Source organism: Lonchura striata, chromosome 6, assembly GCF_050655825.1.
Source record: "Lonchura striata isolate lonStrDom1 chromosome 6, ASM5065582v1, whole genome shotgun sequence".
NCBI lineage: Eukaryota > Metazoa > Chordata > Aves > Passeriformes > Estrildidae > Lonchura > Lonchura striata.
Genome location: NC_140708.1, coordinates 15,731,475 through 15,746,541, shown reverse-complemented (window position 1 = coordinate 15,746,541; position 15,067 = coordinate 15,731,475). Strand labels below are relative to the sequence as shown.

Sequence of the window (15,067 nt, the reverse complement as noted above, 5' to 3'; positions counted from 1 at the left end):
CCCCGGGGCCGCGGCGGCGCTGCGGACGGCCCCTAGGATGAGCGAGGGGGCTGCCGGCGCCGCGGCGCCCGGGGCGGCGGAGGCGGCGGCTGCGGCGGGGGGCCCGGGCGGGGATGGGGCCGGGGGACCGCCGCGGGAGCTGCGCTGCAGCGACTGCATCGTCTGGAACCGGCAGCAGACGTGGCTGTGCGTGGTACCCCTCTTCATCGGCTTCATCGGTCTGGGGCTCAGCCTCATGCTGCTCAAGTGGATCGTGGTGGGCTCCGTCAAGGAGTACGTCCCCACCGAGCTGATGGACGCCAAGGGCGTGGGGCAGGACCCCTTCTTCCTCTCCAAGCCCACCGCCCCCCCGCGCGGCGCGGAGACCACCGCCGCCGCCACGCCGCGGCCGCCCAGCCGTGTCAGCCCCCGCCTCACCACCATGAGCCGGGCTCCCCCGCGGCCCCCCGGCACCCGCGGCCCTGCGCGGGGCGGCCCGCGGCCCACCGCGGCCAGGCACCCCGTGTCCCCGCACACGGCGCCGCCCGCCAGCGGCCCCCCCGGCACCGCCGGCCGCGGCGCCCGGCCGCCGCCCGCCGCCCCCAGCACCCCGCCGCTGCCCGCCTGGCCCACTGCGGCACACGCTACCTCCTCCTACAAGATCTACGTCCACGACTCGGCGCCGTCCTGGACCTTGTCTCCCTTCCAGGAGTCGACCACCACCACGCCGGAGGCCAGCACGACCCCCAAAACCCGTAAGTGTCGCCGGCCGCCCCGCGCCCTCGGGCCGCTCGGTGCGCGCCTCGCCCCGTCCAGCCCCGGCGGGGTCGGGCCGGGGCGATGCGTCGGTCAGAGGTGGCCGCCGTGCCGTTCCCGTGCGGTTGCTGCCGTGCGGGAAGCCGGAGAGCTCCGAAGTTTGCGCTTCTTTCTCCCTTCCCTGCTTGCGCCCCCTTTTTACCCCCGGCAAGTTCCCTGCTTGTGTGATGGATGTTGAGGCAGGAGCAGCCATTTGAGGGGACTGCTTTTCAGTGTGGTTTTAGGAAGGCTGCCGATCCCCCCTTTCCCTTCTAGGCAGGTCTGCGAAAAGTACTTAGGAGATGCTGGGGGTGTCTGAGCGAGAGGGACCAGTGATGATCCCCCCAAGGGGCAGTGTAGAGAGAGTGGTCTCCAGCAGGTGCGGGCTGGATTGTGCATGTGCTTCTCTGCCGGTGACGGAGTTTGGCTTCTCGCACGCTCGTCTCCCTCGAAACGAGAGCGGGCTCCGCAGGGATGCTCTCCCGTCCCCGTGTCCGGCTCCTGATGGAGCTGCAGCCAACTCTGCCGGGAAGGAGCCCGGGGCACCCCGCGGATATGCAGACCCATCCCAGCGCTTTGGCGGCTCCCGTGTGTAGCCACAGCTCCGTGTTGCCGTAACTGACTATTTTTTTTTTAAGCAGAGGAGGGGGCTAGTTCTCCGATTGATGCTTGGTGGCTGGTTCTTCCCACCCTCCCAAGCACAAACCTAAGGATTCGGGCTAAAGCTGAAAATTCATTTGGTCTGGCTGCATCAACTTTCAGGTTCTCATAAAGGTTACTTAGGACAAATGCAATTTTTGCCAAAAGAACTTCTGTGTGTGAGATGCTGTTTAGTGAAATGCTCAATTAGACTGTATTATAGTATTCTGAGCTTTCTTGGATGCAGTAGAGGAAGTGAAAAGCCGGGTGTCCTCCATTAACTCTTGCTGCTGCTGGCAAAGTCAGTTCAATTGAACCCCTTTTACAGCCCAGGGCTCCCCTTTTGTATGCTAATGTAGGGGTGTTCTGCTGGAGGATTTTGTCGGAAATCAGTATGAACTCTATTTTGTCTATTAAGTGTATTTGTTCATAAGCACTGGGGCAGAGAGGATAGGAAGTGCAAACTGATCTTGTGAATTGACAAAATTGGGAGAAGAACAGCAAATTGGATGTGTATGTGTGGGTGGGTGGGTGTGCAGGTGGCGGATGGCTGGGAATGATTACGAATGAGACTATTACTAAATCAGAAGAGCTAGCAAGGCAATAACTCATTTTGCTTATGTGTGCCACAGTAACTGGGGGAGAAGCAGCCCTTACACGTGTGTCCAAGCCTGCACGTTCTGTAGGTAGAACCTAAGGTAGTTGGAAGTTACCAGAAAGAAAATCTTTTGTGGAGCTCAATGCAGCTTGTTTCACTCAGGTGTGGGAAGCTGTATAGTGCACTTCTTAAAAACAAAGCAGCAAATGAAGCCAGATCTTCAACCTATATGTCCATTAACCCTTGTGTGAACCAGATATGCTACATGGTTCTTCAAACTGCTGTGATGTATGTGTGTGCATCTGCCTGGGCTTGCTAGGTGGGATCTGTTGGGGTCCAAATGCTCCCTTGTGATCTCTTCCTTGCTTCCCTTTCTGTCTCGTTGGATATATAAGAGAAATGTACAGCAATTTCTGCCCCTCCAGGCTGTCTCCTTACAAGCTATAGAAGGCAGGAATGTCCTGATTAATAAATAATGTTCAGCTGGCAGGACTCTCCTCTATGCAAGACACACACAAAGGAAGAAGAAAAACCACAATCTTGAAACGTTCCTGGCAGAGCTTTCTAACTATTTTTTGTTTTAGGGAGGCTGCTAATACCTTTTACAGCAGGGTGTTTCCCTTCATTAAATGCAGCTCAGTTATAGGATGGAAATGCAAGAAGTGCAAATCCAGCAAAAATTGAGCCTGTTTGGGCACATTGATAGCAGAGATTATCATTAATGGAAGATTAAATAGATTACATAAAAAAAGATTTGAATTTGTAGGACATATGAACGTGTTTTTTAAAGCCTACAGCTGTACTCTCCTGATACATACAAGCATCTCTAAGGATACATGTAAAATTCTTTGAGGCTGCAGTATCCACTGTGGGGGGAGAAAAGAAGAATCGCAATTTTTTGTGCTTTGAACTGCTGACATGGTGTGACCTCAAAGCAAGTGTCTGTGTCTGCCACTAACAGCTCTCAGTAAGAAAGGGATTTTTTTTTTAAATTCATCCTAATTTCCCAGGTTGAGCTGCATGTTCCTTCTGTGCCTGTTGTTCCAGCTGCTATTGAAATGAAAGTCATGGATCCTGTTGTACCTTGTGAATACAAATCTGACACGATAAATCTTCAAAACAGGGCATGCCCTTGTATCATCCTCTGGCTTGGCAAGGCACATATGTGGGCAGGAGTCATAGGTTATTTAACATTCCACAGCTTTTAAGAAAAGAAACAGCTATCTTTATTTATACAATTTTTGTGTTGTAGTTTATTTAATTGTTTTAAATATTCAAATGGGCTCAAAGTAGGATTTAGGAAAATGGAAGGCAAATCAGGAGTTATTTCTCCAGGAAGCCAGATGATTGCCCACCTGAATAAGTGTTGGTAAAGCTTTTTCTCTGTGTGTGCATTCATCTGGGGAGATGTTGTGAAATCTCTCTTTTTTGTGGGTGTGCATAATGACAATAATTCTTGGTTGTGTTTCACTCAAAGTCAAACTATCTGTTAGCTGTTTTGAAAGTTCTTGATGAAGATCCTTCAGGTTCTGACTAAGCAAAAGCCACTTACTCATCAGATATCTCTCTGCATCTTGTGCCTGCATATGTTTTCCATGATCACATATGAACCATGCTTTTTCATCCTAAGCCTCTTCATCCAATGCTCAGTGTAAAAGTCAGTCACTAATTTAGAAGGATATTCCAGCCTGTAAATCAAAAAAGAAAAAAAATCAACCAACAGGCTGGAACGTGCTAGGGAGGTTTTATTTTTATCAAGCCATTGGTTTCATTTCTAAAGAGTCATGCCCTGATTTTTCCAATATGCGTTTTTCATGGTATTCTGGATTCTTCAGTAATGTTATTATCCTTAAATTGAGATACCGTACTTAAAAGAATTCCTGTGTGAATTCAGCTATGAAATAGCACTGTGGTTTCTCTTGTGTTCATATGACCAAAGGCTAATGCAGAGAACTGAGGTCGGGCAGGTGGGGCTCAACTAATGCATAGTAACCAAGAAAAGAGATGTTACAGAACACTTAATCAATATATCTTGTGAAGTCCAATTGCAACCAATTTTTTTTTGGGAGTCTGAGTATACTTTGATTTCCTGTTAAAGATTTTCTGGTCCAGTCGTTTATCCTCGTCATATCTCTGACTGATTGTTATGCACAGCATGGGTTCAAGTAACAAGCATCTGGCAGATGCACTGCTACCAGCACTGACATTTTGGTAAAAGCTGTTTGTTTTATTTTGCACTGACTCAAATATCTTTTTCGCATTAAGGATGACACTTAGATGGAACTGCGGGGTTTTCACCAACTGGAGGGTGTTGTGGGAGGTGCCAAGCCGTAGTAAAACCAGACCTACTCTTCCCAGAGCTCTGAAGCATTCTGCCAGCAAATGACATGGATTGTGAACGCTTGGCATGACGAGCGGGAGCTGTCATTGAACCGAGGGAAGCACACGTGACTGCAGAGCACGTTCCTTTGCCATTAACTGAGATTAATATGTCAGTTATCCACCAATTTTAAATGCTTCAAAAGCTGTTGAATTGGAAAAAAAATACTGAGAAAAACAACTGGGAGTTTTAAGAGCATTTGCTTCTTCATTCTCACTTATTTTCTATTTGCATACATTCGGTCAGTACCACGGACATGATTAGAATTGTGTTTCCTGTCTTAGATGCTTGTTGACAGGAAGGCTACCATCAAGATAAAAATAACAAATACAGACATGTAGCCACATCACTGAAGTAAAAGTTATTGCAATTTGTTTTTCATATTTTACAGCTATAACTTGCTTCATCTGTTTCAATTAAGTTAGAGGACACTGGACTTAATTCCATTTTCTATTTTTAATCTTCTTTACATTTAGGGACTAGACCAGCTATCACTGAATTCATAAAGTGGAATATTTAAATAAGACTCAGTTAGATATGTACATTGATTCTATTCAGATATAGTCTCTCTTCTCTTCATTAACGTAATTGTTGGAATCCTATGACCTAGAAGAGCTTGTGCAGCACTGGCATGATGAGTGAGAGGGATATGGCTGAAATTATTCCATGCTGATTTTTAACCCTGAAGGAAATTCTTCTGGGGACTGTAGAGCTTGTCATTACATTGATTTAACCTGTGATCACTGGTGAAAGCAAAGCTTTGAATTTTATTTGGCATATTTTTTTGCATCTATGCAAGGACATTATATGATATATTATATGTTGACAACAGAATACCATTATTAAATTAGAGTATTGATTCATTGCAAAGGATTATACTAAAGTAATGTTCATGGTTTATCTAAACCCACAGAAAATGGAAATTAAAAATTAAAGCAAAAGACCTGTCTCTACAGAATTGTGTCTAGTGTTGCACAGTGCATTTATCATATGACTCATTGCTTTGAAGGCAAAGCCCAGTAAACACATGGATTGCTGTGGATTTGGCCTTGACTTTCAGTTTCATAGCCCATATGGCTTTCAGGAAGTACCTGAAACTACCAATGTTTGGTTTTGTTGATTTGTCCTGTGATTGTTTTGTAAACATTCTGCACAAGGAAAAGTGCCTAGTAAAATCATGTGGGATGACTTGGTCACAAGCATATATAAATAAATTTGTTAAAAGCAGAGGCTTGTTTGTCTCTGAACCTGGTGGTTTCTTTTTGTGTGAACAAATTTGCAATACTGTGCATGTGTGTGTGTGAGCACAAAATGCAAGCATGGATTTGTGCATTTGCACAGTGCCAGTTTTGGAGGAGGATCAGGATCTCAAAGCCTGTAGAAACCTCAGGACCAGTCTTTGGCTGCCTTGGTTCTGGTGCTTGCCCACTCAGTGTGGTTCCCAAAAGAAGCCCAGAGGTTTCATTGGAGCTAGTTAGACTGAATGCCAAGCTGAAGTGCATCTGATTCAATTTGGAAGTCTCTGTCAGGTTCTGCTGTGTGGAAGGGGTTTCTAGTCACCGTTACTATTAAGCACAAGTACTTTTTTATTATTATTTTGCATTACAAGAGTAGACAAAAACCAGGAGAAACAAAAAATGCTTTGTGTTATGGAGATGTTTTCTTTCTCCAGGGGACTGATTCCTTCAATATGGTGAGGTTTGGAAGTGTCATTTAATGAGACAGCTGTGCTTCAGATCAGAAGTGCAGGTGTGTTTTCTCATGGCTGACTGAATTTCCAAGGTGGACAGCTCATAAACCTGCTTTCTTTATTTTACCTTCCCCTTCATGTCTAATCTCAAGGCACTCCACTGACTAAAGTGCATCTTCATGTGAGGAAGGGAGCTGCCTGTGAGGGTGGAGGGAGGGCATTTCAAACCTGGGCAAGACAGAGGATGAACGTTCAGGTGGCCTCTAAGCAGCACAGAGAAAGTAAATGCACACAAGTGGGCAAGGGCATTTTGAATGGGTTTCTACCTTCTGTCACACAGGTTTCTGGGGTCCCTTGGTAGAATGCCTTCAAGAGGAAAAAATAGAATAAAGCAGCCACAAGGAAAATTAAAATTGCAACTGCACTTACAAATTTCCATGTCCTTTTCATGGAAGAAATGCCTAATTGGATCAACTCTTCCTGGTGAAATTTGGTGGTAGTGCAGAAAAATATATTAACTAAATGCTAACTGTTTAAATGGTTATTTCTGTTTTTCAATGTACTCAATATTACCCTAGTAATGTTTAAAAAAATATATAAAATAATTATTCTAGTATTCTGTCTTTTCTATCCTCTAAGACCAGTATTTTGGATTTCCAAAGCTGTGCTTCTCCTGTAGCATTTAAATAGGAGGATTCCATTACTTTCAGGTCTTTTTTACAACACATGACTCCCTATTACTTTTTTTTTTTTTTTTTTTTTTTTTTTTTTTTGGTGTGGATATGTTGACTGCTGACTGTAGGAGATAAACTGTTCAGCTTCAAAGATAATTCACTTCCTATCATGTTGAGCAACCAGTTTTTAAGTCCCAATTGATTTACATTTTTTCCTCAGAGTGATTTTTTTTTTTTTTGTTTTGCAGGAGTTAAACATCTGGGGAAAGCTCAGGTAATATGGAAAGGCTCAGTGTCTAATAAAAAAACTGGGTGAAAAGATAAGCTGAAGCTTTGGTTTGGAATACCTGAATTCTGCTTTGGCCCCTGTAAAATCAACCAAGAAACCTACAAAATCTCTTCTTTGTACTTGAACATCTTTTTGTTTGTTGGTCTTTGGGTTTATGTCTTTTCTTCTTCTTTTAAAATTGAATTAATCTCTTGGCAGTTCTAAGGGCTGTACAGTTCTGTCCCATCCCCACCTGCCACTTGTATTTTCCTCTGATAGGAAAGATGCACATTAGCAGTGCTACATGGCAGGTGCTCTTCATAGAAATATTAGCTTTTATTTTAACTTGTATGAAAATTCAGACCTTTCACAGAGTCGTTTTGTAACTCTTATAATAAAGCTTTGAGGAAAAAATATCCTGTTAGTATTCCATGTAGATGTTGTGCTGAATGACGTAGTTTATAATCTTTTATTTTTTATAAGGAGATTGCTGTATGGCCAAGTTTTGCAAACATTACAACCCCAGTTTAGGGTGTGCTAGTGATGCATTTTGTGTTTTGTAGAGTTATGGATCTGCAGATCAGGACCAATTTATGTGAACATCTGTGTGATTAAATGTGTTTGTTTGTCTTAGATTGCGGTGTGAGAGCTTACAAAAACTGCCTGTGTAAGTAAATGTACATCAGCTTTTAAAAGCTGCCAACATTGTTTAAATGTGCTTATTAGAACTGAGTTTCTATTAGAACATTTTCTTTGTGTGTGTGTATATTCTTAGCACTGCCTTGAAAAATATATCATTATCCTGTTTACCCTTTGCCTGAAATGAGTTCTGTAGTAAAATCTTTGTGTTCTGGAGGACTGTAGTTGCTTAGCTAGACTGTGACAAGACACGTGGGTCATGAATCTTTTTACACATCACTTTTAAACTATTTCTTTTCCTAACTCTTTCATTATTCTTGAGAATACCTTTGCTTTGTAGTTTTTCTCTATATTATGTTCTCAGTTAGATATATGCTAGATATATTCTAGATATATATTTTCATGAAGCTTTTAGATAGAACATGCTTTCTAAAACATTAGGGATGTTAAAATGTATTTTAAAGATCTATAATTTTCTGAAACCACAATTATGACATAAACTTTATATTGTTCTTTTCACAGTGTCATTCCTGTAGAAGTTCAAGATTCTAGTTCAGCAAGAACTGAGCCTTTATTGCTGGCTATTACCAGATAGAGGGGCTATAGCACTGTGCAGTAGCAAACCAATAAATTAGTATTAATAGCAAATAGCCTCTTTTCCAGAGCTGGGATTTCTCACTGATGTCAGAACTTGTAAGGCAGGGATGGAGATAAGGTGTGTTATTCTCCTGGAAGGGTGCTGGTGGTGTACTTTTACTGCAGTGACAAGTGGTTGACAAGGAAGGTTGAAAATGTTCAACCTGAATTTGCTGTGCTGCTCCTGAATGTAATCAAGGTTTTAACAAAAACAAGAAAGGTGCACTGACAAGTGTTGCTAACCTGGAAAACTGTGCTACATTGTGCAAGACTCATGGTTACTTCCATCTCCCAGCTCAGTGCATAGGAAAATGGCATTTCCAGTAGTGTGCTCAGGGAGCCTCTGAGCTGCAGCTAACTGCCCTTCTCAGTGGCTGAGTAATACCACTGAATATTAAAAAAAATGTGGGACATCTTTGTTTGCTCTCCCCTGGTCAATTACAGTACAAGTGCTGAGTGGGTTATCATTAGAGTAGTACTGAGCTATCTCAGAAGCTTTGACTAGAAATTATTGGATAATACTTGAACAAAAATCTATTAATTATCTTCCAAAGGGGTTGCTTTGTTAGTTTTTGGTTGGTTGGTTGGTTTTTTTTTTTTTTTTGGGTTTTTTTTTTTTTTTTTAGAGTATTGTTGTGTGGAGAGAAAATGAATTTTCTTGTTCAATCTCTGAGTGAATTCACAAAAGAGAAGCAGGGGTTTTCTGGAAACTCAGAGATAAGCTGCACTGAACTGGTATGATGATTTTCCTACCAGGCTTTGCTCTGCCAGGGTTCAGTGGGCAGTGGGTTCAGGAACTTTACTGAGGAGATTATTCTGATGGATGTCAGTTCTCCTGATTTAGAAGGGTAGAGGTACTTTTATAATTATTTCATAAGTAGCTAAACCACATTAGTGTTTAGCCTTAATTCTGGCCCAGATGCTTAATGGTCATAGTGGTAAAAGTTCAATCTCCTTGGGGTTTATTTTATTTTATTTTATTTTTTTTTTTTTTTTTTGTAATAACTAGAAAGTTAAAGTAATGCATAAATACATACAGCAATGACTTTTTCCTTAAGCAGATTGTCTTTTTCTTTGCTTTTAAATTTCAATCTAAATATCAATCTTTATTTTATTATTTATAATAATAGAGCATACCACACATTTCACAGGGTCAGCTGCTTATTTATAAGCTGTATCTCAGTGTAATAAAGTTGATTGCAATTAGTTTTTATCCTTAAAATAAGTTAGAAAAACACAGATTGGAAATCAGAACAATTTATGAATTATACTGCCTTAACAGGTGAAAGTAATCATTGGGGTTGTTTCTGAGTTTATAATATACACACTTTTAAATTCACTGACTACCTCAAGGTAATGCTGGTAAAATGATGCAGTCTGCTACTGGCTGAGGCTGTGCTTCCAGCAGGTTTTCACAGTGCTCCTGGGCTCTTTCTGCCCTTTGCCTCGACTGATTTCCTTCTGAGCTGGAAGGACCTTGATGCCCACCACCATAAAACCAGCAGAGAAAATGCAGCACCCACGGGACATTCTGAGTCTCATTTTTACTGAGGAGGGTGAACATTTGCTGTCACCTTGCCCTGCAGAGGACAGGAGGTGGGTGGGCAGCAGAGGTGGCCAAGTGAGCTGTGTCCAGGCTGGCCTGGTCTGGGGAGACACAACCTCTGCCTTGTCAGCATGAGCTACCCTGCCTGTTCCCTGCAAACACACCCAGGGAAAGAAGTGCTTCTGATACCTTTTCATATCTGGAGCACATTCTTTACAGAGCCCTACTTAGTTGTAGATGAAAAGCATGAACAGTAACATAGTATTTTAAATTGGCTTTAGAAATATTTGTCTGCAATAGGAAATTCTCTCAGGTTTTAGTTCTTGGAGGGCTGGATTTAATCTGAATATGTGAAGCTGAAATGCTAGTGTGTGATATGTTTAAGAGGAGAAGAGTTTGATAAATTAATTGTTATTTTATAGGTGGCTGAAAAGATCACTTACACTTACTGGATTTCAGTATTTGGGTATACTACAAGGCTGGATTGCACCTTGTGTTTGCATACATTTGGGAAGCTGTCCTCTGTCACCTTGGCAGATGTAGGGGATTTGTAGCCAGCCACAGCTTTGCTGCTGTAAGGTGGATCTATAAATATGAGCTGAACACACACAGATTGAGGAGCTACTGAGCTTCTCATTCCTGGTTTGTTTACAGTGCATAATTTGGAACCATGAACACATATTTATTTAAATTTTACAATGCATTTAGCCCTGATTTTAACTGAACACTTGACTGGTCAGTGATATACCTATAGAAAATGAAGCATATTGGACAGGCATAGCAATAAAATGCCTTACTAAAAAGATGATGGTGGGTAGAGTCCTGCAGTGAGGATGAGGTATGTTAGATGATCAAAAGATTAATAATGCTTCTGAGATGTGCACACTCTGAGAATTTTGGCTGCTTAAAAGCAGTTTGAGTTTATTAGGGAGCTTATTTTTGTTTAAATGCTTTTAAGAAGATACTGTAAGATTATATCTAATTAATTAGACACATTACATTTGTATTATTTAATTAGAGATTATTTTTCAATCACCCCTTAAAATTGTAACACTCTCTTAATATTTTTTTCACATTTTTAATCCTGTTTATGAATGCAGTCTATATGAAAGCATAGACTCTTGGACCTTTTTCCTAGCAAATAGTACTTAACAAGAAATTTCCTTTATTTTTGTGTTGTGGAATAGAATTAGAATCTGAGGAACTCATGTGTAACTGAGTATTCAGCGGGAGCTGTAGGTCAGCAATTCTGTAAGAAGCAGGATAGACCACAGACAGGCACTAGACTGAATGTTTGACATGAGAACTCTCCACTGAGAGGAGTTTAATGTCCAAACATAATTAATTTTGTCTGAAGTTCAGTTCAACTCTGCCTAAATGGAGGTTGGTATAATCAAAACACAAATAAAGGAAACCGGGAGGATATTAAATTAAGAATATGTGATGTGCAATTTCAGTAGTTATTATGGAAAGCAAGCTGACATTAATAAAAACAAACAAAAAAACCCAAACAAATCCCAAATGTAATAGCAGAGATCCACCTTTTTGTTGGTTACTTTGTATAGTGATTCCATGCATTACATAAGACAGTAACTTTTCCCACAGGGTGCAGAAAAAGCCATCCTGTAGTGCGTGGGTGGAGATCCCTCTCTGAGGCAGCGCTCAGGTGTGAAGAAATTGCTGCCCTGCCTGCTCTGGGGCTCTGCCCTTTGCTGGACAAAAATCACCCTCACTTCCCCCTTCCACTGGGAAAAAAAGTGGCTTCAGCAGTGATGCCTTATTTCCCACTAGTTTAGCTTTATTGGTCTGCTGTTCATCCCAAAAAGTCATTAAAACCTCAATGACAGTAAAAGTTCTGAGGCTGTGGGTTACTGGATGTTAGGAGACCAGGAGTGATCCCTTCTTTTTTCTCAAGCTCAGGTTTTCTTATTTGTGAAATAAAGACATGATGAAGAGGTACAGATGAGAAGTAAGGTGTGTATTAATGAATATTCAAAAAATAAGAAGGAAATATACTTCACAGGTTTTGTTTTAAATTTCAGAAGGTACCTTATGTCCTTGGTTGTTCTGTTGCTTGAGTATCTGGTAATTTCCAACAATTCTCTGACAGTGAAATCTATTGGACTTAAATACTAAAGAGGAAGGGACAGAAGCATCTAATTTTTTTTTTTTAGTGATTTAAAAATATATCTCCAAATATAGCCAAGATTTGTCCCCAGTTGACAGGGCTGTATCCTGTATCTGACAGGAGAGCAGGGCTGTCTGTGAGACACCCTAGCAAGGTCTAGTTAGTAATTCTTTATTTTTCTCCTGCAGTGAGTGGAATCAGGTTTGAATTTGGGACACTCATTAGGCCAAAGCCTACCATTATGACAGCCCCATTTAAATCTTTTTAGCTTAACTTTATAATCACTTGTCACTGGGAATTTTAGTAACTAGTATGTTTTATATTACTGTCTTGTTATATTTTAGGACCAAAGTGTTATTGTTGCCATATCTCACATCAAAAGGAAGAAACACTTTCAGTATGGTGTAGTCTTCTATAGATAGAGTCAAAATGTTCTGTGAGTAGGTGGGATCCTAATCCAAATCCAAACCCAATGAGATAAGTGAGAATAAGTGGGCTCTAGCTAACATTTAAAATAAACAGTTACAAAGGAGTGATTTGCTTAGCCTAGTCTGTTGTTCTGCATTTGCTCATAGTTGACTTTTATGAAGTATATCTATGTTGATCTCTAAAAAAAATCTAACAATAAAAATGCATTTATTTGAGGGAATCTAAGATGGAGAATGAGACAAGTTTTATGGGAGAGGTATTGTAATAAATCAATCAACACAGCTGGAGAAAAATTGGCAAATGGTTTTTTACTGTGTCTCTTTCGACTGCCTTCCAATAGTAAGAGTCCAATGTCAAAAAAGTTTGGGTTGTTTGTTGATTTTTAAATTAGCTGAAATGTTTTTCATAACTTGAACTGATATGCTTGGGTTTCAAGTGTAAATACCTAAGCTTACTAAGTGTTTTGTTTGCTATTTTTCCTGCTGTGAGGTTTGGGGTCTAAAACCAATGTCTGTAGCAGAGAAACTTACTAATGGTGAGCAACAAACTGTTTAACATCTTAAGATGTTCATGTAACTCAGTATTTTAGAGAAAGGTTTCGTATCACTGGTTATTACTGAGGATAAATATTGTATTAACACGTAGATGTGCAACCCCAACACGCACGTTCTCATTGAAGCTTCACTCATTATGAATTTCAAAGCCTGTATGAAATGATTTACACCGGTGCTTGAAAAACATGTTTTGATAATAGCCTTTTTAATGCCTTGAGGGCATTTAATTGCCATTAAGTGGCACAATCTGCTGTTTGGATTGGAGAGCTGGGAATATTTCAGTTGCAAATAGGATAATGAAATGGATACAAGGAGGTGTAACAACCGAATATTAACTGTGATATTAACAATGGGGTTGGCATCCTGTTTATGACCAGAGTATTCAGTGTGTACCCCACAGGGTGGGATATCTGTTCCCAGGCAGTCATGGCCTTTCCTACAGGTAGCTGCCTACTGAAGCCTGCAAATGGGCTGATGTGGGACACACTGAAACGGGAACAGCCTGAAACAGCCTGGCTCCTTTTACAGAATTTGGTATTTGTGTAGAAGGCTTTTAGCAGTGGTTTTATGTTTTATATTTTGCATGACTCTCAGTGGTTCTGTCAGTCTCACCTTGCAAAAAAAAAAAAAAATTTAAAGTTCTCCAAAGTTCCAGGTACCCTTTCTGTAAAATGCCTGACTTCTCATAGAGCTAAGCATCTGATTGTGGGACTAATGTGGATAGTTATTGGGGACGAAAGGGTGATTTGTAGATCTTGAAATAGTTCTGTAAAACAGATAACACATGGTATATTTGGTGTTTTTACCTGAAATTAGGATGTGAACAAAGGAGGATTTTGTAATGCACATCTTAAAAATTAACTGTAGGGTTGGGGTTCAACTTGCAATAAGTGGGAAAACTAAAATATTCTACTGTATTTGCTTTTCATATCTTGGCTTCTCAGAGCATAGGCCTTTATAAGTATACAGAAGTTTCATTGATGGGTTCTGTAGAACCTTATAAATAGGGACATGTAGCAGCTACTCCTAAGTGATGTGTTATTCAGAGGGTACATACATAATAAACCAAGCAAGAGCTGTCTTTTGTAATTTCATTTTTTAATGTATGCTATGCTACTGTGCTTTGCTGATGCACTAACATTGTGAATGCCCTTTTCAGTGTTCTGTGCTGATTCTTCCATTGCTGGTGTTCAGTTAAGCTCTTCCAGAAATACCCAGAGAGCAGGACAGTAGAGCAGAGGTCTTATGCTGAGAGGAAATGAGAGAGACAGATTTGGAAGCTCAGGAGATTGGAGAAGCCAGTGGAACTGTTTGTATTGTGAATACTTAGTGTGCTTTCTCTTAGGCCCAATTTATTATGATAAGGCTCCTGCCAGCCAGTGAATTATTGAAGAGCTAAGAAGGAAATTGCCCCACGATGATGTGCTGTGCCCACCATCAGGTGAATCAGTCTGGGAACCCTTCCTGTTGTGCTCTTTGGCACAGGATCCTGTGCTGTTCTCCCAGGGATGCTCCTGGAATGGCTGGTACTGCCACAGGGAAAGAGTTCATATGGACTAGAGAAAGAATTCCACATGTGGTGGGATATTTCAGCACATCTTTTCAATTCCCTCAACAAAAAGATTTCCTAGCCAGTTGAGCCTGTTGTTTTGTCTGTACTGCCACTGCAGTCTGTGTTGAATGAACATTTTATTGTCATCATCCTCATCACCTGAGTGTGCTGTGCCCCTCCTCTGGAACCTTGCTGAAAGGCTGTGTCTCAATGAACAGGGAATTGTCCCCAAATGTGCACCTTAATGATGCTCACGTCATTCTTGTATCCTTTTAGTATTATTTAATCCAAAAAGCTCTTTTAAAAAAAAAAAGTTATCATGAAGGACAGCCATGTCTTTTAAAATTCTACATAATAAGAAAATAATTCTTAATTCAGAATGTCTTTTGAAGTTAACTGTGGAAGTCCAGTGATGGCATTTTGTTTTGTTTGTTTCTTGACAAGTTCCAGGTGTCTCTCCTCAATTTTTATTTCCCTGCCACTTGCTGATTGGCATGAAAAAAATTATGTAGGCAACTGCAAAACATAAATTTCATACTTGTTTTCTATTAAGCAGATAA

At 41.2% G+C, this 15,067-nt stretch overlaps 1 protein-coding gene across 2 annotated transcripts in view; it reads left to right on the top strand.

Moving 5' to 3' along the window:
- Positions 1-31: 31 nt before the first annotated feature.
- The window catches only part of NRG3 (neuregulin 3), a 348,675-nt gene continuing 333,639 nt past the window's right edge, over positions 32-15,067 (top strand). For both annotated transcript variants that reach the window (XM_021537205.3, XM_021537204.4), the window contains exon 1: positions 32-734. In XM_021537205.3, coding sequence (XP_021392880.1) covers positions 38-734 — 697 coding nt within the window. In that variant the 5' untranslated portion in view covers positions 32-37. The remainder of the gene's footprint in view (positions 735-15,067) is intronic.